The sequence below is a fragment of the Perognathus longimembris genome, chromosome 9, assembly GCF_023159225.1.
Source record: "Perognathus longimembris pacificus isolate PPM17 chromosome 9, ASM2315922v1, whole genome shotgun sequence".
Lineage (NCBI taxonomy): Eukaryota > Metazoa > Chordata > Mammalia > Rodentia > Heteromyidae > Perognathus > Perognathus longimembris.
The window spans coordinates 62,397-89,609 of NC_063169.1; the positions used below are offsets into that span (position 1 = coordinate 62,397).

The 27,213-nt window shown below is 39.2% G+C and overlaps 1 protein-coding gene across 9 annotated transcripts in view; it reads right to left on the reverse strand.

The window, feature by feature from the left end:
• Positions 1 to 10,050: 10,050 nt before the first annotated feature.
• Positions 10,051 to 27,213, reverse strand: part of Fam135a (family with sequence similarity 135 member A) — a 72,004-nt gene continuing 54,841 nt past the window's right edge. For 7 of the 9 annotated variants that reach the window (XM_048354705.1, XM_048354711.1, XM_048354707.1 and 4 more), the window contains 6 exons: positions 25,943 to 26,034; positions 24,288 to 24,385; positions 23,088 to 23,239; positions 21,459 to 21,569; positions 16,722 to 16,835; positions 12,879 to 14,288 (listed from right to left, as the gene is read on the reverse strand). In XM_048354705.1, the coding sequence (XP_048210662.1) occupies positions 14,083 to 14,288; positions 16,722 to 16,835; positions 21,459 to 21,569; positions 23,088 to 23,239; positions 24,288 to 24,385; positions 25,943 to 26,034 (773 nt within the window). In that variant the 3' untranslated portion in view covers positions 12,879 to 14,082. Of the gene's footprint in view, positions 10,200 to 12,878; positions 14,289 to 16,721; positions 16,836 to 21,458; positions 21,570 to 23,087; positions 23,240 to 24,287; positions 24,386 to 25,942; positions 26,035 to 27,213 lie in introns of those variants that run through there. The other 2 variants (XM_048354708.1, XM_048354709.1) reach the window with 2 other exon arrangements.

Genomic DNA, 27,213 nt, shown 5'->3' on the forward strand with positions numbered 1-27,213 from the left:
CAAAAAGAAGCTATTGGGCTGGGGATATAGCCTAGTGGCAAGAGTGCCTGCCTCGGATACACGAGGCCCTAGGTTCGATTCCCCAGCACCACATATACAGAAAACGGCCAGAAGCGGCGCTGTGGCTCAAGTGGCAGAGTGCTAGCCTTGAGCGGGAAGAAGCCAGGGACAGTGCTCAGGCCCTGAGTCCAAGGCCCAGGACTGGCAAAAAAAAAAAAAAGAGGCAGAGAGCTAGCCCTGAGCAAAAAGAAGCCGGGGACAGTGCTCAGGCCAAGAGTCGAAGGCCCAGGAATGGCAATAAATAAATATAAAGTTGCAGGTTTTGTGTGTGTGTGTGTGTCTGTGTGTGTGTGTGTCTGTGTGTGTGTGTGTCTGTGTGTGCTACCAGTTCTGGGACTTGATCCCAGGCCCTGATCAACTATCCTTGACCTTTTGTGCTCAAGGCTAGCACTCTATCACCTGAATCACAGCTCTACATCCACATTTTTGGTAGTTTATTGGAGATAAAAGGCTCACAGACTTTGCTGTTCTGGCTGACTTTGAACCAGGATACTCAGATCTCAGCTAACTAGAAAGCTAGGATCACAGGCATAAGGCACTGGCACCTGGCTTAAAATTGTAGTTTTAAAAATATATTTTGCTGTTTTACAAAGTCATTTATTCACAATTTTAAAAAAAATGGTAGTTGTTATAATACATAGTTCATAAAGTACTAGTTCTGTGTTTATAGTTAAAGGACTATTAACTAGAGTCTAATGAAACTGCATTTTATGAAGTTTTTGCCATGTGGGTGTTGTGCCAAGTCACGAGATGACCACCAAGAAGGCCACCGAGACTCAGACGTTCCGAAATGCAAAAGCAAGGCAAGGCTTTATTTAAGCAAGCTGCAACTCGGGCCTCGTCCTACTCACCAACACAGCGGAGGTTAGGAGGGAGCCCCGAGCTGCGGGTACACAGGGCTTATAAAGGCAAAAACAAAGTTACAGCAATCAGGTGTTCAAGCAAGCAAGATTAGGACACAGGTACAAATCTGATGCTGCATCAGCAGGACCCAGAGCTTGGTCATCTATACTTTGGAAGAGCCAAGACATCCCTTGTAAACTCAGTTGGGAATGTGACTCAGGAAGATGCATGAAGAGGCTCCTGGTCATGGCATCTTACCTGTGTCCACAGAGCCCTGGTTAAGCCTTTAAAGGGATGAGCATAGAACAGGATGTGTATCCACACCCTACTCAGAGAGGCCTGGGGTGGAAAGGGAGGAAAGAGGCTGGGTGTCAGGATGTTAAGGATAGGGACCCTTCCCTAAAGAACTGAGGATTGATGAAGGGCTCCTACTCCATTAACAAAAGGGCTTCTGTACAGTGTGCAAGTGACCTTCTCAGGAGGCCAAGGCCCACCAAGACTCAGCAACAGGAGATTAATCTACCTTCCTCAATGTGGACATGAAGCAGCTAGTCAGGTCAGAGTCTCGAACTTTCAGGAGAGCCTGCTGCCTGACAAGAATGGGAGAGAGCAAATGGGCTTTGAGTCCTCAAGCAGTCTACACCTATGACTGTGGCCAGCTTCCTCACAAGTAGCCCTTTGCTGGGTATCTGGGCTCTGCTGGATATAGGAAAGACCACAGGCCTGGAATGGGCCTGGGGTTCTCCATGTGGAACACAGACAGATGGAACTCACAGCAGGAACCTAAAATGCAGTAGTCACTGCTGCCTCCCTCTGACTCTGCAGGAGCCAGCATGGCAGGAAAAAGGGATCCAGTCCTCCTGGGGCAGGCAGACAGAGAGCTTCCCACCTCCCATGCCCCCTCCACCTCATACTTGCCCTCTGCTACCAACATATCATCCTCGGAGCTCAGGAACCCCTGGGTGGGCAGGCCCAGTGCCTTCCTCCTCATCCAGGCCTGAGGACTGCCAGGGGTGCACTGGCTATAGGTAAGCAGTGTGCTGGCCTGCCAGGTTCCTGGCCAGTTGTTCCTGGCAGGCTGTAGAGAGGCTCTATCAGCCCCTGCCCAGGCCTGAAGCAGATGACAGGGTGCAGGTAAGGATTCAGGCAGCATGCTGGGACCCACTCTGTCAACAGCAGCTTGCTCTTCTCTAGGAAGCTCTTCTCATGTCCAAACCCATTGCTGAAGTGTCACCAATACCTACAAGGCTCTATATCCCCAGGATATCAGCCTGGTCTCAATCCAGGAACTGGAGTCCCTTCAAGTCCCTCTCTGCTCCCCAGCCCTAGCTCAGTAGTCTGTACCTCGGTGCAGACATTTACAGGTGCCAAAGACAAGGAAGACTCCAGATGGAGAGCTGCCCACAGCCTTGTAGAAGTAGCAACTGACAGTGGATACCTATGCCAGTACATACACAGGACAGGAAACAAAGTCAGAATCCTTCTATGGGGGCACATGACGCCCTGCCACAAAAAGATAGCTGGTGCCTCAGGGTCCCAGCAACTCCACCAAATATTCTCCACAGACCTAACCCTCCATCACTGTACTGCTCTTAAATCGGTGATCCACACAGAACCAGACCACTCGAGGGTCTGGGTCACTCTAGCAGGTGCCATGTTACCATCAGGAGGAGTACAGGGCCTTTAAACATGATGATACAGTCCAGGGGTAATTACAACCCTATCCCCACAGACCCCAGGGAGGGAAGTGTGCAGGGTCAGCCAGTCCCCAGGGAAAAGGACCCCTGGGAGGGAGGTGTGCAGGGTCAGCCAGTCCCCAGGGAAAAGGACCCCTGGGAGGGAGGTGTGTAGGGTCAGCCAGTCCCCAGGGAAGAGGACCCATGCAGGAGGTGTTCAGGTCAGCCAGTCCCTCAGGAAAAAAGGCTAGAGAGAGTCCTGCTGGGAAGATGATCACCACCCTTCTCCCATCCACACCCCTAAGGAAGAGGCCAAGCGTCCACCATGCAAGGTGACAGAGAGCAGGAGCTGCGCCCCCCATCTCTGCCCACCCACTTTGCAGGCACCAGGATGGTCAGCCAGCAGCACCACTGTTCTCTGTTTAGTGGGGTGATGATTTACCTTCTCTCAGTTGAGAGGGAGCTTTCCAAATATTTAAGCATATACAAAGTAGAGAACAAGCTATAGTGGCTCCAGGTTTCACAGTTCTCAACCATCGTCACATCTTTTTATTCTTTAACATCTACTCTCCAATTAGAGTGTGAAGAATCTCATAATTATCCATAAATATTTCCATGTGTATCTCCAAAGGTAAGTTCTCTTCAGAAAATCAATACTGTTGCTACATTATATAGTAGCAGCAAGAATTCCTTTATTTCATCAAGTAGTCCATTTACAAAGTTTGTTCATTGTGACAGTAATTTTTTTTTTTTTTTTGGCCAGTCTTGGTCCTTGGACTCAGGGCCTGAGCACTGTCCCTGGCTTCTTTGTGCTCAAGGCTAGCACTCTGCCACTTGAGCCACAGCGCCACTTCTGGCCATTTTCTATATATGTGGTGCTGGGGAATTGAACCCAGGGCTTCATGTATATGAGGCAAGCGCTCTTGCCACTAGGCCATATCCCTAGCCCTGTGACAGTAAATTTTAAAATATTTTTTTTCTCTACTTCAACACCCAATTGCAGGGACTGCTTGTATCTACTAAGGCATCTTTTTTCTTTGGGTATCTTCTTTTCTCCCTTTCCCCTGCAGAGTTGTTACACAGTTATTGCTCCAATCTGATTTTTCAGTTGATGTTGCTAAATACCCTTCACGTGCCATTCACTGTTGTTCTAGCTCTGACTACCTCGGGAATTTAGATAAGTTTTCATAGATATCAGTATCGTTTTCAGCAAGTTGTTAATAGGTGATCTTTCCTTGTTTCTATTTTGGTGCTGGTCCTGGGCCTTGGACTCAGGGCCTGAGCACTGTCCCTGGCTTCTTTTGCTCAAGGCTACTACTCTACCACTTAAGCCACAGCACCACTTCTGGCTTTTTCTGTATACGTGGTGCTGAGGAATTGAACCCAGGGCTGCATGTATACAAGGCAAGCGCTCTACCACTAGGCCTTATTCCCAGCCACAACCTCTGCATTTTTATTTTTATTTTATTTTTATTTATTTTTATTTTTTTATTTTTTTGGCCAGTCCTGGAGTTTAGACTCAGGGCCTGAGCACTGTCCCTGGCTTCTTTTTGCTCAAGGCTAGCACTCTGTCACTTGAGCCACAGCGCCACTTCTGGCCATTTTCTGTATATGTGGTGCTGAGGAATCGAACCCAGGGCCTCATGTATATGAGGCAGGCACTCTTGCAACTAGGCCATATCCCCAGCCCCAAACTCTGCATTTTTAATGTGTGTTATTTAGGTTATTTTTGAAAACATTCTTTGCATGTAGAGTGATGTTTGTGTGTATCAACAAGGAAGTTATTTTCTAGTAGCTATGTCTGGCCCTACCCCTAGCCCCTAGACCAAAACCCTCACCCTCTGACTCCCCATAAACCCTCACTATCACCATAAAACCCTCACCCTCACCCTAAAACGCACACTCACATCACCCTAAAAATGTCACTCTAACACTCAGCCTTACGCTAACTCTGACCCTTAAAATCTATAACAATAAAGTTAACACAAGCACTTGGCCCTAGGCCTGACCATGCCTCTACACACTGGGCCTAAACCAAGCCCCTGGTGCTGTCCCTGCCCCTAGTCCCTGGCACTAACTCTGCCCTACCCCTGGCCCAAACCCTAGTCCCTAGACATGGCCATGCCCCTAGCCCCTGGCCATACACCTGACCCTAGCCCCAGAGACTGGACTTGCCCAAGTAGCTAGCCCTACACCAGCCCCTAGACCCTGGCTATACCCCGGCCCTTAGCCCCTGCCTTAACCTTTGGCTCTAGCCACACAACTAGCCCATGCCCTAGCTCTATCCCCAGCGCTAACCCAGTGCCTAGCCCTACCCTAGCTGCAATCCTAGCCCTAGCACAAGACTGAGCCCTACCCCTGGCCCTATCCCTAATCACTAACCCACACCCACACCCTTATCCTAACAACCCTAACCACCCTAACCCTACCAACCTTAACCCTAACCCTACCAACCCAACCCTAACACTAAATCCCTCACCCTAATCCTAAACCCTCACCTCCACCCTCACCCTCACCACCACCCTAACCTAAGAACTCTGACCCTAACCCAAAAACCCTAAGCATAAAACCCTAACCCTAATCCTAACCCTAAACCCTAACTCTCAACCTATCTATGAATATGTGCAAAATATAAAGTGCCTATAGTGCTATTACAATTAAAGCCAGAGTTTGTGAGAAGCACTGGTTCCCTTATTCTTTTGAGAAAGAAGACTGCGTCCCAGGCAAAGTCCAAACATGTATTCCACTTCATCTTGCTTTCAAGGCCTAGCTCTCAGCACTTGCAGCACTGAGGAAGGAGGCAGCATCCCTGTCTCTTAACCCTCTCCATAGCTGGCTGTTCTAACCTCTTTGTAAGGCCAGTTCTCAGTGTTCCAAGTGTTGTCCAGGGGACATTCCAACCTCTCAAATCTTTTCCAGGTCTGACAGCTGTAGGAAACAGTAAACGCAAAGCCATAAGGTCAGCCTTAGAACACTGGACTGCCATTCTCTGTCACTCAGAAGGCTGAGGGTGGCCCTGTCAAAACCTACTGTGCTTAGCATTACAATGGCCACAGTCTTCACCCTCCTGTTAATCCCGAACATCACAAAACCTTGGAGCCCTGCTGGTAGCCTACGAAAATTGGTTGTGGGCTGGGAATATGGCCAAGTGGCAAAAGTGCTTGCCTCAAAAAAGTGCTTGCCTTGAAAACTGGTTGCTTATCTTGTTTAGGGGTAATTGCCAATCCTAGAATTATTCCTCCCCAACTTATCTCCCTTATCTCTTTGATGTAGCCACCTTTCTGCCCTTATTGAAGTATTCTCTTTGATGTAGCCACCATCCTACATGTACTTTTGTATGATAATAAATAAAAACCCTGTACATGGGACCAGCGACATCTCATGCTGGACAGAGGCAGCAGGTCCCCTGGTACCCAGTAAATCAATTCCATGGTCCGGTCTTGCTCCCTGCTGCAGTGCCCACTCGAAAGGGTTTGCAAGCTCAGCTTCAGAGTTTCCTACACTCCCCCTTTTTTTTAAATTTGAACAAGCATTATTTTCACTTTAATTTGAGCTAGTGCAAGCTGAATGCTAGACAACACACACTGAAAGAGAAATGGGGCAACAAAATTATTCCATGATTGTAGTTGGCAGTCCCCAAAAGTGCCACAACCCAGGAAGCCATCCTGGGAGTTCCCCGTTGTCACTAATTTTCATCTTGCTCAATTCCTTTTTGAGCTTCTCCTACTGGCTCTGATTTTTTTAAGATTTGCCAATTATATTAAAATAACATATCCTTCAAACTATTCATATCCTAAATGATTATCAGCAAGTAAGTATATAGCAGTTCAATTCTATAAATCCATGTTCTTAATGTCCTCTCTTGATTTATAGCTATACCATTTGTTAGCTTGTTAAAAAGACAAGCTAACTGATTAAATTCTCTTTTACACACCTACCACAAGTTCAAGCATGGGTAAAATAAAAGCTGCTGCTACACCTGTATGAGCAGTGTTTAACAATACACGATCCTCATCACAATTTGAAGGGAAATCGCATTTAGTTCATCTCACACTTTGCTTACTAAGCAAGCAACAGAGATACCATCCTTCCAATAAAACAGAGTCCTGAATAATATTCTTTAGATTTGATATGCTTTTTTTTCCACAATAGAAAGACTTGCCAACACCAAGTCTTTTTCCTTTAGACAGAGTAAGGTTTGCTATGGAACAGTTGCTAAGATCATCTACACAAAGCATAAACATTGATGTTGCACCATAAGTCAAGATTCATAGTTTATTCAAAGATTTCATCTTGATAATATCATCCTGAGTTTCATTCTTTATCCTTCACTACTGACACCAAGTCCAACTAAATTTTGTGATAGAATATTTTGTACAGCGGAGCTTTCCTTAATATAAAAAGAAGTTTCATTTATGGTATTAACTGACAACTGAAGCCAAATATTTGGAGTATCAGTAAATTCTGATTCAGGAACCAAATATATAGTAATATACTTTCCTGAAAGAATGTTGTCTTGTGGGTATCCTTTCTGTAATTTGGAACAATTATATTTCCCTTCATCCTCAAGGGAGACCATAGCTTGACTATACCAAACTGGATATTATCTTTTTCAGATTGAACAGATGTTTGTCCAAGGTCCCTCAGACCTTTTCCAGCTAAATATTTCAACTCCATCTTTAGGTCCCACTTCTGAATTGTTATACATCACAGTACAATGGTCTACCATTGTGCCATAAGAAACCCTCCAAAAGAGGTTTGCACCATGAATGAGGCACTAGCTGTATGAATAAATGCCATCATCATTACAAAGAAGGACATAACACCAATTTCCTATCCACTACATTTCAAACGTCGTTCAGATTCCTGGGAAAGACTCTGTCCCCATGTAGGAATGGTCACTGTTCTAGTTCACGCTGTTCTTCCTGTGCCTTCAGTCATCCTCATTCTCTGGAAGGATTCCTCCAGGGGTTCCTTGATTTTCTCCTCATTCCTGGGTTTTAGTTTCTGGGCTGGCAGCCAAACATCTGTAGGATCTTTTATATCAGTATTTATGAATTTCCAATTAGGTATCATTGTAGAAGGCAGTCTTGGCTATAAATCACCATGGGATAAATGGCACTTGCCATTTCCATGATTTTTTTCTTTATCACAAATACTGGAGTGTTCCAACGACTTAATTAAAGGCTCAATATGTCCAGCTTTAAGTTTCAGTTGAGATAAAGGATGTAAAGAACCCAGCTTTTGTGTTTACAACCATTGATCAACCCATATGGGGGTGGTAGTGAGCCCTTTAAGAGGCAGGGTTGGGGGGGAGGATGCTGATTAATAGCCATCAAGACAAACCCAGTGGGGAGAGAAAGTAATCTGAGTATCCCATTGTTCCATAAGATCTCTTCCACAGAGACCAATTCCTATATTGAAGGTTTTATATGCCCCACCATCAGGTCCTATACAGGTCAGTATAGAAGCACTTGGCCAAGGCTCTTGTACATTTCCTACTCCATACCCTCGAATGTTGTTTGTTTTTCCTGTCCTTTCTCTGATTAGCAGGCCAATGTTTCTGGGCAATTACATCTGCTCCTATATCTTATTAATTCTTTGAATGTTTGTGATTTATGTTAAGATTGTACTCAGGGTGATCAGGCCCAATAATAGTATTATACCAAACTTGCTTGTTAATGTTTCCAAACACTCCTTCCCATGGATGTTTTGTATGGAAGCAGTGGAGGCCAGGCAATTCTTTCTCCCGTTTTGATATGCAGTGGAGACAATGCTGAGGCCATAATTTATATATGTCTATTAAGAGTGGCTCACTCGCTCATTTCCTGAAGGAAACAGGTGTGCACATAGTTTGTCTTAATGAAATTTAATAAACCTTAGACACATTTGTTAATACCAAAATATAATGACCTTTTGAAATTTGAGTTTAAAACTGCCCGTTTTAATTTTAACTTCTAGAATAAGGGATTTATCTAACTTGGCTAGTTGGTCACAAGCAGCACATGCAGTAATTACAATTTATTCTTTTAACTCCTTTGACAAAAAAAAAATCACACTCCTCATATGTAGTCAAAAAGTAATTCCAAGAAATATCAATACCAAAAATATCACTATGCAGGAAAGCACTTTAGTTTAATAAAGACTACTTTTTCTCACACCATCATGACAGTTCTTATGCATTAAAATATTAGATTATTTTGAACATGTTCATACATATACATACACACATAATTGTGTACAAATGTTTTAGAATGCACTTAGGTTTTAAAAATGAAAACTGGCTGTAAGCATTTTGGGAATTCTAGTGGCAAATGACATCTTTTGATTATTGTATGATAAAACCATGAGAGAAAAACAAACATTAAGCAACACAAAATACATGACAAAATGAAACACAAAATCTTTTACCAGACAAACAGGATTTAAAGACTGAAGTTTTAATAGATTACTGATTCCTGTTTATGGGCCTTCTTAAGAGACCCAAATACCTCCTTCCATTGCTGTATATGCAGTGTTCTTTGTGGAGGTAACCAATAACAGTATTTTTCTGCATATTGTTTTCTATATATTGTATCCTTTTTACTTTCACTCCTGATGCTGCTAGCAACATCTATTCCAACTTGAAACACTCCGCACTCTTACTTTCTCTTTGACCCACTGTTACCCTGGCCCTGAAATGTGTCCCAGTTTACCTTTCCTGCATCAGCAACTCCTCAGCTTTTCTTCAGTTGACCTCTTTGAATACTATGATTCATCTATCACTCCAACCCCACATTGGGTGCTACCTGTTGTTAACCACAACAGGAGAAAGCATAACAGTACTAGAGCAGAAGAAATAAAGGACAGAGACATAGAGAGAGAGAGAAATTCAGGGGGGACCAGGGGGCCCAAGGTTCACTGGCACTTGGACCCCAAGTTACCACAAGCAAGCATATTCATTTGAGTTCACACAGGCAAGGTTACCATGGATACATGCAAAACATAAATTGTCTATAGTCCTACTACAATTAAAGCCAAAATAGTTTGTTAGAAACACTGGTTGCCTTACTTTGAAAGAAGACTGCACCCCAAGCAGATATGTATTCCACTTTATCTAGCTTTCAGGGTCTAGCTCTCAGCCCTTGGAACAAAGGTGGTGACATTCCAGTCTCTTAATCCTCTTCAGAGCTGGTTCTTCTAACCTTTCCAAGGCTAGTTCTGTGTTCCAAGTGCTATCGAGGTGGTGTTCCAACCTCAAACCTTTTCCAGATCTCACAGCTCAGTTTCGAGTTCCCTACATTCTACAGTCACAATTCCAAGTGTCTGGACTCTACACTGCACATCTTGCTCTCAAAACACCTCTGGAGGAAAATAGAAACTTAACTGACATAAAATAAACACTGTAACGTCAATGTCAATGTGGTCCTCAGTGCCACACTGTGGGAAGTGGGACTCTGCTACAGTGTAGTAACACTGTCTGTCATTCATCCAGTATGCAGCTTGTTCTTATTACCTGCCTTCTTGATTGCTGTCAGAAAAGCAATTTTTGGCACAGAAGAGCACTTCTTAGGGGATATAACTTTTTTTTTTTTTCTAAATTGGAACTGGTCTCATTTCATCTCATTTCTCTAGGTAAAGCTAGAAAACACAGTAGAGTGATGGCTTGAATAATGGATTTTTAGGTGAGTAAACTCAAGACAATACATTTTCCTCCCAATATATTAAAGTATCAGGCTCAGTTTTACAAATTACACACACTATTATAACTACATGTGAGTAAGATCATCCATGCCTCAGATTCTTGACCCAGCCACTAAGAAAACCTCATAAGCAGAGGTTCTGGTCAAACACACAAGGCATAGAGGCAGTGGTGGGAAGCCCAGTGCAGGAGTGGCTTACCATAGTGTTTTTGTTTTATTAAGGAAGCTTAGGACATGGAATACATTGCTACTTACTCACCAGCCTCTGAATTTCTTTTTTTTGCCAGTCTTGGAGCTTGGACTCAGGGCCTGAGCACCATCTCTGGCTTTTTCTTTTTTTTTTTTTTTTTTTGATCAAGGGTATCACTCTACCTCTTGAGCCACAGTGCCACTTCTGCCTTTTTCTGTTTATGTGGTGCTGAGGAATCAAACCCAGGGTTTCATGCATGCTAGGCAAATACTCTACAGCTAAGCCACATTCCTAACCCCCAAATTTCTATTTTTATTTATTTATTTACTTACTTATTTATTTTTGGCCAGTCCTGGGCCTTGGACTCAGGGCCTGAGCTCTGTCCCTGGCTTCCTTTTGCTCAAGGCTAGCACTCTGCCACTTGAGCCACAGCGCCACTTCTGGCCGTTTTCTGTATATGTGGTGCTGGGGAATCGAACCCAGGGCCTCATGTATACGAGGCAAGCTCTCTTGCCACTAGGCCATATCCCCAGCCCCCAAATTTCTATTTTTAACAAGTAGCTTACATGATTCTCACCAAGGAATTTTTACCACTGTGCTACATCAAGTTCCTTTCTCACTGTCTCACACATGCTGACATAATTTCCTTATACTATACAGGGGTAGTGTTGAGGTCGCAATTTTGTCCATAAGATAAAATCATTACAAGAGGTGGAGGGCCTCCCTAAAGAGGTCAAACTTTAATAATGCCAAAAACAAAGACGGCAGAACCAGAGGAGATAATGCTGACATCCTGGATCTAGGAGACAGTAGTAGCCAAAAAACAGTATTGTCAATACATGCATATAGGTAGAATTTTAGATGCGATGTCTATCAGATATGATCTGAGCCCAAGTCTTCATACATGCGAGCTAAGTACTCTACCTCCAAACATCTGCAAACTCCTCACCTTATCCTTTTAAATTGAACTTTGATTCAGGTTCTTAGCTGTCGAGACTGACCTCAAATTTGTGTACCACCATACTCAATTTTATGTCTTGTATCAGGTACTATTACTAAGCCAATTTTGTATGTCTGGTGAATCTCAGGGCCACTGGGAAGTTGGAGAAGGTTCCTGCTGTCTCTGATGCCCAATCACTTGAGCACCAACACAATGGTCAGCTGGAATTCCCATCAGATTCTCAATCTGGAGATTGAGCTGCAAGTAAGTATTTGAAATTCAGTTATTAGAGGCAATCATGCTAATAGATGCATACAGTACAGCTTATCTTATGGTCAGAACTAGTTTAGTATTTTTGTTAACTGTTTTTTTTTCATTTCTGTTTTATAAACCTGCCAAGCAGATTTAGTTCCACTAATTATGAAAGCTACCTGCTGTTCTTCAAATAAATCCTTTCCCCCCTGATGTTTCCAACCAAGAACTGCTATTGATATACTATAATGAATTTCACTCTCTAAAAATCAATTATATATAGCATGTCAGATACACTTTCTCCCTCTTCTTCAAAACATCACCTGACGGGGTGCTGGGGATATGGCCTAGTGGCAAGAGTGCTTGTCTCGTATACATGAGGCCCTGGGTTCAATTCCCCAGCACCACATATACAGAAAACGGCCAGAAGTGGCACTGTGGCTCACGTGGCAGAGTGCTAGCCTTGAGCAAAAAGAAGCCAGGGACAGTGCTCAGGCCCTGAGTCCAAGCCCCAGGACTGGCCAAAAAAAAAAACAAAAACCAAACATCACCTGACCTGACACTCTGAAAATGGAGGTCAGTAGTGTATGATGGTTTCCCAGATAAATCAGAAATTAAAACTTAGATTTGCAAACTATGATCACTGGCATGTTTTTAAAACTTGTATCAAAACAACCAATGACCACCAACAAAATCTTGTGAGCAGTTTACCTTTAAATACTGCTTATATTATTATCAATGACAGGAAATTATCTAAACTTAGAGGATCTAGGATGTTTCAAACGGAAAAACCAAAGTATATGAAGATGAAAAATGTGTGGCAAAATACATGACAGTTTATGGATAAACTTCTATTTTCTTCTATAAGGCTTTGGGTATATTATTGCTTAGTCAATTTGTGAAACTTGAGTATGTCTTAGAAATTAATCAAAACAATCAACAAAATTCGTTTAGCTACTTGCAAGATATAAAATACTGGCCCACAGAATAAATTTAGTATATTTACCTATAAATAAAAACATATACAGTCATTCACTGCTTAATGATGGGGACACATTCTGAAAAGAGACTTCAGTGCTGTGTGAACATCAACTGTATTTACACAAAGCCAGATGGTATGGCCTACTGCACAGAGATGGTATATGTTTATGAGGTCCACTGCTGACTGAAATAGCATTATACTGTACCACTATCATCCTAAGAATAAGTAAAGGACTACACGTTTTAGCTACTCCTCAAAACACATATTTCTTCATTTATTTACACCAGAAGCAATGAACACAATACTGAAAATAAACATGCATCAATTATATAACTCATACTTACAAAAACCCTCTGTCCATTACAATTGATGAAGGCAAACAGACTTTCCATCCACCCTTAGTGCATCACAAGAAAAACGGAAGAAAAATAGTGAATTTAAAGTTATTTAGCACCTTTAGTGGAGTCAAAATTTAACATCTCCATATATCAAAAACATCTGCATCTGCATCACCAAACATGTAAAGATAATTTTTTCCATTTTAACATGAAGCATTTTATTTACATTACTCTTCGGATCAATAAATTGTAACAATAGTTAACATTTATCTAAATTCATAAAAGTATTACATAAATTTCAACATTTAATTATTATGTACAAACAAGAAAGTATATGAAAAAGTTAAAGAATGAGTCAAAAAGTTCAGGCAACATTACCAAATGTAGCAAAATTCCAACCAAATCAATGCAGAGGAAATTAAAAAATTTGTATATGCTGCTAATGTGAACACAAAAATTCCAGTAATGAGTCAATATGAGAAATGATGTTTAAACCAACAGTAGAAAAATATTGTAATAGGCATGATATGTGTGTAATAGCGATAGTAATGGTTTTGTAGAAAACAGTCACAACACTATCATGTCTGAGCTACCTGGTCTGATGACAAGATAAAGGGATGTTTTAAGAGTAAAGAAGTTGATCTCAAAAATATATTTTAGCAGCCATAATTTTATTTCCAGTTAAAATACAGTAAAATGTTAAAAGAAAAAGTTATAGTGAGCTAAATAACACCCCCCCAAACTAGAAAATTAAAAATCCCATGCTATTCTAGCAATAACAGCCTGTAGTAAGATGTAGTCTGATGTAAGAATCATGAAAGCCAATCAGATGTCCATATAGGCTTAAAGTTCCACTGAAGTTCCACTAAGTTCTACTTAGGTAGCAAAATATATGAAAAAGTAATAGAAAAGTAAAAAGATAAAATTTAAAAAATATTGCACAGCCACATTACTTAGAAAATAAAGTTGATGTTTAAAAAGCTCTACTCATGGATGATATAAATTATCTTCCATATAAAAAGGTATAAATATTTCTTAGAACTTAATTAACTATTATAATACATCATTTAAATCACTGTTGGATGAGGTAATTGTCAAGTCTCTAACAATGTTTTTATCCTACTGGAAATATTTGAGGGCCGCAACCAGAAAGAATTTCTCTAAAAATATTTCTGAATCAAGAACAGCTATATGAGCAGCTCTCCCAATGAGTGAATCTGCTGTATTGGGCAATGCATTGATAACATTGTATCGAACCAAATTACAGTCTTTACTTTGTAGAACTGGGCGAAGCAAGTTGTGGATCATTTCTGAATAGATTTGTCCTAGAGAGAAAAAAGAAAACAGAAAAAAATGTTACCATGAATGATTTTTTTTAAAGTAATTTATTAACTCTCATGTTTCTTTGACAGTTAATATTCTAAATTACATTGAGAAAAAACATCAACTTCATATAGTCTGAAGAATAACAACTTGACTGAAAGAATATAATTACTTTCTTGGTTTGAAGGTATACTTATTTTTTTTTTTTCTGCTTTTAATTCACAGGTGTACTCCTGCCAGTCCAGGGCTGTAATCCTAGCTACTCAGGAGGTCGAGATCTGAGTTTGAAGCTAGCCTAGCAGAAACATCCATGATACTCTTTATCTGCAAAAGGCAGTTAACAGAAGTGTGTGCTCAAGTAGTAAAGCCCTCTCTAGCCTTGACCAAAAATCAAAAAACAATAACAAAAACGCAAAAAAGAACAGCCAAGCTAGAGCATGGTGCCTGAATTCATGCCTGAATAGTGATATGAAAGCAGGCAAAAAAGAAACACATACAAAAACGAAGTTGTACTTTTCCTTTTTTGGTAAAATCTTAAAATGGGTTTTCTGAGGTCATGCTAAGTATGAGAGAAAAAGATTAAATCTGTATTCATACAGATCACTGTACAAGTTAACTACAAGGCAAACCATTGCTTATAGATCTTTTTTTGGGGGGAGGGGAGAGTGAGTGGTACCAGTACTGGGGCTTGAATGAAGGAACCCTTGCTCTCTTTTGACTTTTTTGTTCAAGGCTAGTACTCTACCACTTGGATTTTTGCTGGCTGACTGGAGAGAAGAGTCTCATGAATTTTTCTGACTAGACTACCTTTGACCCTCTATCCTCAGATCTCAGCCTCCTAAGGAGTTGCTAGAATTACAGGCACCCAGCAAAGCTACAGATTCCTAACAGATGACAACCAATAATTGCATGGCATCACTTTCAGAGAGGTAGATTTTCTTTTTTTTCTTGTTGGTGGGTCATGGGGATTGAACTCAGTACCTGGGAGCTGTCCCTAACCTTTTTTGCTCAAGGCTAGGGTTCTGCCACTGTGAGCCACAGCTCTACTTCCAGTTTTCTGGTGGTTAGTTGGAGATATGAGTATGAGTATCATGGACTTTCCTGCCCTGTCTGGCTTCAAACCATAATCTTCAAGTTTCAGCCTCCTGAAGATTATAGCCATGAGTCACTGGTACCTGGCTAGAGAGGGAGATTTCTTATTGCAGGACAAACATTGAATGTAGTCCCAAGGAATGGTCAGGGGGGAAAAAGTACAATCACAGAAAGAGCAAAAAGGTATTTTAGAGAAAAATTAAGAAAATCTAAATTACAAAACTCTGTTACTCTTTTTTCTTAGTTTTCATTGTAAGTCATACTGGATTTCTGGGACATACTAGCTATAAACATGTTTATATAGGAAGAACTTCATACTTTCTTTAGTAGATTTACTTGGGATCACTAATAGTTAGAGGACATTCAGCCGCCAAAAAGCCAGAAGTAGAACTTTAGGAGGCTGAGATCAGAGGACAAGAGTTTAAAGCCAGCCTGGTCAGGGAAGTCCATGAGACTCTCATCTCTAGTAAACTACTCAAAAAAGCCAGAAGTGGTGCTATGGCTCAAGTGGTAGAGCACTGGCCTGGAACAAAAGGAGCCCAGGGCTAGGAATGTGGCTTAGTAGTAGAGTGCTTGCCTAAGCATGCATGAAGTCCTGAGTTCTATTCCTCAGTACCACATAAACAGAAAAAGCTGGAAGTGGAGCTGTGGCTCAAGTGGTAGAGTGCTAGCCTTGAAAACAACAACAAAAAAAGCCAGGGACATTGCTCAGGCTCTGAGTTCAAGCCCCAGGACCAGCAAAAAACAAAATAAATTAAAAAAAAAAAAAAAAAAAAGGAGCCCAAGGACAGCACCCGGGTATAGAGTTAAAGCCCAGGACCAGCAAAAAACAAAACCAAGTATAACAACTTAAAATTTATAACACACTGATTTTTAAAAAGCTTTGTCACAATTCTGAAAAAGCAAAAGACTTAGAGTTAAAATCAGCCTTACTCCAGAAAAAGAAGTGGGAGGTGTGAGATCAGCTTCCTTCTGGATGAACACGTTCTATCTCTAGGATTACTTATATAATGGGCAAACAGGACCCATATCACCTTCTAGCTCCAAAGAACTATGATTTAAATATCTTTTGTTATTAACCAACAGTTGTCATCTTTGCCTCTAAATGTTACCCATCAGAACATGAAGCATGACTGAAGAGGAATACAAAGCAGATTGCTTTGGAAACAGAAAAATGGAGAATCATTGTTTCAGAATAAAGACCTTAGATGGTAGGAAAGAAAGAATTGAAGAGAAGCTGAGGACAAAGAGCTGTTGATTATAGTACATAGAAAAGGAAGTTAAAGAAAAGAGAAAGCAGAAAGTAACACGAAAGTAACTAAAATTCCCATTTATTGCATTACCTGACTGCTTGTCCTTTAAAGCTGTTTTACACATTTCAATGCGGGCAGAATGGTAAGGAACATAGCGATCCTGTAGGGATCCAACCAGCACAACATTTTTGAAATAATGAAGTCCTAAGAAAATGAATAATGCAATGATTAGCTACATTTAAAACTATTATCATATAAAGTAACCAAGAAGTAAATTTATTTCCCAGGGACTATGAAATTTTTGTTGTTATTGGTTGTGGGGCTTGAACTCAGGTCCTTGGCACTGTCCCGGAAGCTTTTATGCTCAAAGCTAGTGCTATACCACTTGAGCCACAGTTCTATTTCCAATTTTTTGTGGTTAACTGGAGATAAGAGTTTCACAAACTTTCTTGCCTAGGCTGGCTTTGAACTGTGATCTTCAGATCTCAGCTTTCTGAGTAGCTAGGATTATAGGTGTGAGCCACCGGCACCCACCTATTATGAAAATTTTGACTCTTAATATATATTACAAATCTTTCCTTCAAAGTACTATATATTCTCTACAAAAAGCCAGCAAGGACTGATATGTAGTGGGAAGCTAGATATGTCTGTGCAACTTGAAAATAGGGACAAGTGGGGGACAATGAGGGAAAACAAAGAAAGGAGTGACAATGCCCAAGAAGCACTGTACCCATACCTGACATACAGAATTATAACCACTTGTACAAGGGGTTAGAATAATAATAATAAGAAGAAGAATAAATATAATAAATTAAACATTGTGGATTAAGTTTCATTTGCAAGTATATGGTGACACCCTTATCTTCCAAAGGATAAGAATATCCTTTTTAATATTTAAGGATACTTTCAAAGAAACAAAGTACACTTTCCCATAGAAACAAAACATTCAATGCATTGCCATTTAAAGCTGTTATTTTCAGTTTTCAGTGATGACTGACTAGTATTATTTATGTTTTCTGTAAATATGAGAATGATATCAGGAGAACACATGCATTTCCAGTGACAAGAATAAGTGATTTTGCCACAAATTTTGTCAAATCTTTAAAAAAAACAGAAACAAAAAACTAAAGAAATTTAGAGCTTAGGAACTTGGGTTACATTGCTAACTCATTTAAATAATGAAATGTTACTGACTTCCTTAGCATCAGTAATATTCTAATAAACTATCTGGCTTGACTAGTAAGTAAAATTTATGTGCTCTCTAAAGAAGTTAGAAATTAAGAATGGCATTACAACATTAGAATTGAAATGTACAGACATCAAATTTTATTCTAGAGTGTTTCCAAGTAAAATTTTGGTACTTCACAGTAACTTTTGAGTTTAGATTCTTAGAAACAGGCCAAATGCTAGGACTATTGTGGAGTTGAAATGTGGAAGAACTTTATGGACATTTCCTTTCTCCCCTGGAACTCAAGGACCAAAATCTGGAGAAGGCAGGACATACATAATGGCAAGTAAGAATGTATAATAGATATACTATGTAAAAAATAAAGCCATTCTTCTTTTTATCTAATGAAAAGATATCATGTTTTTGGGTGATGATTTGGAAAAAATATAATTCTATAAAGATAAGTGAAATAATCAAATGTTTATAATAAAATTAATTACACAATTTCCTTTATTATAGAAATGATAGTAAAAATGAGTATTTCCCCTTCTTGGTTAACATTTAGACTAATCTTCAGTGCATCACTGGGATTGTCTCCATGTCCTAGTGTTTGGGTTTTCAAAGGGTGCACAACTAGCCTGTGAGTACTTAAGTCTCTTCATAACATGGATGGGTAAGCATGGCTTTGAGAAAATTTTCAGATCCCAACCTGACAATGAGTTCTTTCATAAAATTGGCTTATTTTTCCTCACTTTTAAGGTATATGGCCCCTGAGTGAAAGCCTCATATTTTCTGAAAATAGAGTTATGGCTTCTATGAATAAATTATACCAAGGAGTTTTTGAAAGTTTTTTTTTTTGAGGGGGGGGTCTGGTATTATTGGGGCTTAAAGTTAGGGTATCATGTTCTTGCTCTTGACCTCCTGAGTTCAAGTCTTTTATTCATAATGACACAGCTAACAGCTGTAATATAAATTCCAAACTCCTTTCTGGTTTCAAACAAGATTTTTATTTTATTTATTGACTGATAAGATTTGAAGGCAGTTTTGTGGATCAACATTCAGGGACCCTTGCATGCTATGCAAGCAATCTAATATAGAGTTATATACTTAACAAAGTTTAAGATTTTACAGTGTGAGTGGGAACAGAGTATTACACTATTTTTGCCTTGATTTTTCACTTAATATTTTAGGGAAAGTCTTTTATGTCCGCACAATACAGTACCTGTTTTCAACCACTATATAGCATTTCTATATTTAAATTTTAGTATTTCTCTTACAAACCTACCAATGGTCATATAGGCCTGTTCTACTTCATATAGCAGGGGATATATAAAAATCAAAAGGCAAAACAATAAAACCTACGGTGATGAGCAGTCTTTACCTACTTTTGTGTATCAACTCAGTACTGCCAAAAGAGGGGCAAAAGAAAGGTAATTTCTTTTTACTAGTAGTATTTTGTAATCTTTCATCAGAAAAATTGTGTTTGCAAACAAAAAGACACTATTGTAAATACGTGGGTTTTATTGAAAATAGTCTTTCAGCCTTTAGAAATCACACAAATTTAGACTTCAAAGATATTTTCTTCATTTAAAACTAATGAAGAGAGATGGCTCACACCTGGCATCCTAGCTATTCAGGAGGTAGATTTAAGGGTCAAGGTTCAAAGTTAGCCTGGGCAGGAAAATCTGTGAGACTCCTATCCAATTAACCAGCAAAAACCAAAAAGAAGAGATGTGACTCAAAGTGGTAGAACAGTAGAGCCTTGAGTGAAAAAGCCAAGTGAGAGTGTGAGGTCCTGAGTTCCAGTCACACACACACATATGCATAGCACAAGGGGCGCGCGCGCGCGCGCGTGCACACACACACACACACAAATAACTTTCAATTAAGGAAAGCTAATGATACATTGCAGAGTAACAGAATGCTTCAAGTGGAAAACTCAATAGGGAAGTTTCCTTAAATAAAAAAGAAAACAGAGTAAAATACTAAAATTTGATCCAAGTAAATTTATGTTTCCCCAAGAGAATGAGAACTTGGCTGTTCAGATGAAACTGCATCAGTTACCAGACCACCACATGCAGTACTTTACAAGGGCCTTAACCAACTTTGGGTCGATTAAAATATGAAAGAGAAATGATCACTTCTGATCATTTTACAATATGTGAGAAGAATAAATTAGTTAAGTACATTTTTTGAGAAAGGATCCCTCTATGTCCTCAGGCTGTCCTTGAACTCCCAGACTCAAACTACCTACTTGGCTCACCTTCTCAAGTATCATTTGAAGCTTATTTAAATTAAACAATCTAATCAAAGTTTGAACTGTAACTAACACTCATGTATGATGTCCAACTTTTCCTCTTAAGTGGTAATTTTAGGCTATTACATCCTGAACAGGATGTAGTAATCAGTTGTATAATACCTGTTAAGTAAGTTTGAACAGGTAGTGTAAGGTAAGCAAATTTTAAATTTCAAACCCTTATGAAAGAATTCCAAATTTGAAAAATCGACTCATACCTATTATTATAATAATAAACATAGTAATATCTGTTCAGCCAAGAAAGTCATGAGCGACAATATCTATAAAGTAAAATTTTATAGTTTCTTAGGACTGAAAACTAAATTTCACTTTGTATAATATAAAATAAATACGAAGACCTAAGGGAATAATTATGTTCAGTTTGGCTTTTCATACAGCTTTGAACCTGTCAGTGCAATGCTATGAACACCAAACTAACAAATAATGTTTCTCTTGCCTGTAATCTTTTACAACATGAGACAACATTTGTGAATTGTAACCCCTTTGGTTCAACTATTTAATGATAACATTTCTCTTAAAAGTGAAGAAGGGCTGGGTGCCAATGATTCATGCCTGTAATCCTAGACACTCAGTAGACTGAGATCTGAGGATCATGGTTCAAAGCCAGTCCAGGCAGAAAAGTGCCTATGAGATTCTTGTCTCCAGTTAACCACTCAAAACCCACAAGTGGCACTCAAATGGCTCAAGTGGTAGAGCGTTAACCTTGAGCACAAAGAGGCTCAAGGACAGTGCCCAGGCCCTAAATTCAAGCCCCAAAGCCACCACCACCAACAACAAATGTGAATAAAGTTGAACTAAAGATGCAGTAAAGTGGAAGAGAAATATTTGTACCCTATTACTAAGAAAGCTGAAAACTCTAGGTCTTGGTCACTCAGTAGATATGAAGAGGTCAGTAGATATGAAGAGTAGATATGGAAGGTGTCTAAAACAACTTCTAAGGTGAAATAATTTAAGAAACAATTTTCAGAAGTGATGGCCCTGAAAAGGGAGAACAGAAAAATGTGTGGGAGTTGACTCACTAAGAAGAGTCAGGAACTAGAGTGAGGAACAGCTAGAAGGATAGGAGGGCTCAGACTTATAGAAAACTCATGAAACCAGACTTTAATAAAACAGGCACTGATTTCAAATATAAAAATTTCTAGAACGATTATAAACCACAGCTTATACAATACAAAACCATGGAGAAAAAGAGAATTATGTTATTAAGAAGTTCTGTTGTTCTGTAATTTCATTTCTACAAAGTAAAGTAGAATACTTTTTAACTATATGAAAGAAATGCCAATAATTTGCTAAAGGCTTATTTTTTTAAAAGTGCATATTTACCTAATTATTATGTACTTACCAGCTTTATTACTGAGTTTATATAAAAAAGTTTGGCGAGGGTCAGAGTGATCTCGACATGTCAGTTGCAAAAGAGAACCTGATTTTTTCCATTTCTGCATAAACCAGAGACCTAGAAGGTTGTTTATAATGTTAGTATAAATGGCAATATATGCATACGACAGCTATTAGCATTGGTTTTCGTCTATAGTTTCACTTGACTTATAGGATCAGTTTTCTTATAATGTTTTCTAATAACAGCTGATACATTCAATTTCATATGTAAGTTACTTCTTTATATTATGAAGGACTCATTCCACTGGATCTTCACTTGAATAGAAGTCAAATTTCATTCATTCAAGACTAGAATATTCTTTTCCATGAACGCCGTTTCTGGAGTTCCATAGAGGGAAAGAAAGGGAAGTACACAAGGAAAATGCTCTTTAACTGATCAAATTTGACACCCTAACCCTATTGTTAGGTTCTACTTCGTGTGATATAAGGTTCTTATTTTCCTTGTGCTTTCTCTTAGTGGCACTGGGGTTTGACTTCAGGGTCTTCTCTGGTGTGATGCTGCTGAGCCAAGCCTCTCACTGTTACGTTATTTTGAGCACAGGGCCTTGCTTTCTACCAGGATGCAAGACAGAGCCATGATCTACCTACTTTTATGCCTCCCGTGACTGGGATCACAGGCACATGCTGCCATGCTACCTTGCCTCCATACAGATGGAGTCTCACAGACTTTTCTATCCTATTTGACCTGGTGCCCTTCCAGTCTCAGCCCCCATGTGGCTTGGGATGACAGGTATGTACAACTGTGATATGGATTAAGAAGGGGGTCTCACAGACTTTTCTGCCTTGGTTGACATTAACTTTTAATCCTCCTGTCCTCAGCTTCCCAAGTAGCTAAGATTACAGGCATGTAAGATTACCAGCACCCACTTGCAGCTTTTTTTTTTTTTTTTTAAAGGTCTTGCTATGTAGCAAAAGATGGCCTTATACTTGAGATCTTCTGTGCTGGGATAATAAACATGTACCACAGTTCCTTTTATTTTCTCTGGCTGTGCTGTGAAATTACCAATATAATTAATATAAGACAGGGGGAAAAATAGGAAGTGGGAGCTGTCCCTGTGCCTCTCCACAGCACTACTTTTGGCTTTTTCTGAGTAGTTTATTGGAGATAAGAGTCTCATGAACTTTCCTGTCTGGGCAGGCTTTGAACTGCTATCCTCAGATCTCAGCCTCCTGAGTAGCAAGGATTTCAGGATTGAGCCACCAGCGTCTGGCATGCATTAATTTCATACAAATTATTTAATCATTTAATGCCACCATCCAAAATCGAAGTATCTTATAACTTTAAAATATTTTATTTATATGTTCAGCTAGTACATGGGCCAAAAGGAACAAAATATTCTTGTGATTTTTGACAGACACCATCTCATTGACTATTGACTATTCAATATCTGAAATGACTTTTGTGAACTTATTTCATGTATATAGCAAAATAGACAACTGGTTACATCTTCTGTTTCATGAAATTTCAAGTATGGGACAAATGTAGTGTATACTAAACATTAGAAAATACTAAATTTGTATTGAACTTTCTGCCTACTTCATATTTTTTTAAAACACAAATAATAAAACTTTTTACCTGTATTAACTAGAGCACTGCTGTTGTAGAGGGTACCAAGATGAGGTCCAGAAAGAGAGAGAAAAGTATGAAGTTTGCTGAGGTAATATTTAAACCTTGGCCTTGTAAGCACTGAACGAATGATTAAATTGCCCAATGAATGTCCAATAAAGCTTTAAGAGAAAAGAAAAAAGACATTTCTCCCATAGTATTCATTTTTAAAACAAAAATACGCTCTCTACAAAAGATTCTTACTATTATTACTTAAATATATAGAAATAACATCAGAAAATAGTTACCTATAATTAGCAACTATGTAGAAATACATTATAAAAATAGTAGTATAATGATTACATTATATGTCTCCTAAAAAACCACACATAAATCATATTAAAGTCATTTCAAATAAAACACCAAAATTGTACTTATAATGGCAACTTAGGAAAAACTGCAAACCTATTTGTACTACTGTCTAGACTATACCTTGAAAGCAGATAATTTGATAAGAATAAAATTTTAAAAAATTAATTGACATAATTTTTATTATCAATGGGATAGTGTGACTATTGAAAATGTGTACAATGTATAATGAGCAAATTATAGTAATTAGTATTTCCATTTCCTCAAAAAACCACTTCTATCTGTTGTCAACTTTTGAACTCTTCTAGCTATTTTATACATTAAACTGGACATCTTTTGAGTAGCAGTATTTACAAGGCACAAGCAACATATATGAAACCACTAAACTACTTTCTGACTCCAAAGACTTGCTTTTTTTTTTGTAATTTATTTATTAATTAAACAAAAATTTTCTGACAAGGTGTTATGCAAAAAGGGTACAGTTACATAGTAGGGCACTGTGTACATTTCTTGTGATATCTTACACCCTGTTTTTCTTTCCCTTCCCTAGGTCAGGTAGACATATAGACAATACACAATGTACCAAGAATATATACAGTAGCCACGTGGCCTACGCCCAAGAAAATTCGCCTAGGACTTTAAATGTAATGTCGACATTAGACAATATGTCTACAGTAGCAAAGACTTGCTTTTTCTGAACATTTTCAAATATATGAAATCATAAAATACAGCCATTTTAAAGGTTTTTCTTTTAATTAGAATTTTAGTTTTACTTTTAAGATTAGGACAATAAGAAATTCATAGAAATATAACATTCATGAAATTAAGGGGAATATACAAACTGATTATTACATAAATTACCTTATTTTTGAGACTGTTAGGCTATATATCTGAATATATTGTATTATTTCATCCAAAAGACGATCAGTCATGCTCTCAAAATCAGCAAAAGTATCATTCTAAACAAAATAAAAAACAGACACATTACATACTAACATATATTACATATTAACAGGTATATTACATACTAAAATATGTGGTCACATTTGAGAAACTATGTGAACATAAGCTAGAGTTGTTGTTATTGTATTGTTTTCTTCCTTTGAGACGGAGTCTCCATGTAGTCCAGACTGACCTGGAACTCATGATTCTCCAGCCTCTACCTCCCAAGTTTTAATTTAGGTTTTGCCAGTAGTGGGTAAGCCCAACTTTTTTTTCAAAGTTACATTAAAATGAATAAATAGTAAGTTTCTAGAGAAACAAGTTCAGTATTCTTAACACTTGACTCATTTACTAATTTGTTTAGTGAACTACTAGTATTAAAACAAAGCTATCTTAATGACTTAATGAGACAGAATATGAAAGTGTGGAAATGTTTCATATATGAAGACAAGAACTCAAGTGAACTGGAAAATATTCTTTGGATAAACATATTAAATTTCATAGAAAACAGAAAAAATATTATTGGGTTTTTTTTTGTGTGTGTTTGTGTGCTATAATTGAACTCAAGGCCTTGCATTGACTTGGCTGGAGATCTATAGCTTGAGGTATTCCTCCAGCCCTGCTTTGGTTGCTAGTTAATTGGAAACTCAGTCTCGTGGACTTTTCCATCTGCACTGGCTTCAAACAATAATATTCTGGATCTTGACCTCCTGAGTGGCTAGGATTATAGGTACTCAGCTCAGAAAAAGTATTTTGACCAGATAGTTTATTAAATCACATTTAAATGTTACCGTATGATGTTAAATTCCTTAAAAAGAATATTTAAACTACCCTGAATACTTCCTACCAAGACACCATCCAAGACATCAAAACATTATAATCTTGTATTAATTTATCTTCTATGTGAATTTTGCCCAATTAGACATTGTGCCTTATTTTACTAAGTTTTGTTAAAAATCCAGCCCTATGTTCTCAATGAAAAAGAATTTACTCTTAAAGGGGCTGGGGATATGGCCTAGTGGCAAGAGTGCTTGCCTCATATACATGAAACTCTGGGTTCGATTCCCCAGCACCACATATATAGAAAACAGCCAGAAGTGGCGCTGTGGCTCAAGTGGTAGAGTGTTAGCCTTGAGCAAAAAGAAGCCAGGGACAGTACTCAGGCCCTGAGTCCAAGGCCCAGGACTGGCAAAAAATAAAAAATAAAAAAGAATTTACTCTTTAAAAAAAATCTAAAAGAGGGCTGGGGATATAGCCTAGTGGCAAGAGTGCCTGCCTCGGATACACGAGGCCCTAGGTTCGATTCCCCAGCACCACATATACAGAAAACGGCCAGAAGCGGCGCTGTGGCTCAAGTGGCAGAGTGCTAGCCTTGAGCGGGAAGAAGCCAGGGACAGTGCTCAGGCCCTGAGTCCAAGGCCCAGGACTGGCCAAAAAAAAAATCTAAAAGAAATAGAAAAACAGAAAAAGTATTTCTACTGCCATAGGCATACTGAAGCATATTTCTATCTAATATTTAAGGTGAAACAGATACAAAAATGCTTGCTTCTACCAAAAAGACTGTCATACTGTACCTGATTTCTCTCAGACATAAGAAAATCAATTCTTCCTCCAGGTAGTCCAAGTTCAATATACGTTTTTACCAGTCGGAGATCTGCACTGTTACCTAGGAGGAAACATGATGTTTAAAGACTAAGGTACCAGGGCTGGGGATATAGCCTAGTGGCAAGAGTGCCTGCCTCGGATACACGAGGCCCTAGGTTCGATTCCCCAGCACCACATATACAGAAAACGGCCAGAAGCGGCGCTGTGGCTCAAGTGGCAGAGTGCTAGCCTTGAGCGGGAAGAAGCCAGGGACAGTGCTCAGGCCCTGAGTCCAAGGCCCAGGACTGGCAAAAAAAAAAAGACTAAGGTACCAAGTGGATTTCTCAAGGCATCCCCTAAGTTAGATAAATGACTTTTAGTTTTCCTTTGTCCAAAGCCAAGAATTTACTCTCAGAAGAAATAAGCTATACAATGAACTATACAACTTGTGGAGGGGGACAAAAAGGGGGAAAAAAATAGAAGAAAACAAGGGAAGAGTTGACACTGTTCAAAAAGAAATGTCCTGGGCTGGGGATATAGCCTAGTGGCAAGAGTGCCTGCCTCGGATACACGAGGCCCTAGGTTCGATTCCCTAGCACCACATATACAGAAAACGGCCAGAAGCGGCACTGTGGCTCAAGTGGCAGAGTGCTAGCCTTGAGCGGGAAGAAGCCAGGGACAGTGCTCAGGCCCTGAGTCCAAGGCCCAGGACTGGCCAAAAAAAAAAAAAAAAAAAAAAAAAAAAAGAAATGTCCTCATTACTTGACATATGTAACTGTACCTTCTCTGTATATCACCTTTACAAAAAATTAAAGGCTTTTATAAAAGATGGACTGAGGCTTCTCTACACTCATTCTAAGATTAAATGGGATCAGTTATTTAAGGGAAGATAAGGCAGGGCAGAAAAGACAAGACAGGGAACATGATATTTTAACGAACATCAAAAAAAAGATTCAAAAGTTACAACTAGGAAGTAAACAGAAAAAACAGGTAAGCTCCCATCCCTTCCATTTTTCCTTTTATTAAAAAAATAAAGATTAAGCTATAAAATTAGGAGAAATAGGAGGAACCACCTAAGTGTGCCTTCTCCAATGACCCCAGGAAGGAAGGGACCATCTCAATCTTCCTCCTTTGAAATGGTAAAAATCTGGAAAGTATTCATAAATTGGTAAAGACAGAAAGAAAGGCAAAAGGAAGTTCTAAAGGTTACCTATGTTTGTGATGAGCTTCTCTCATCTGCCCCACTTAGAACCATAGTCTA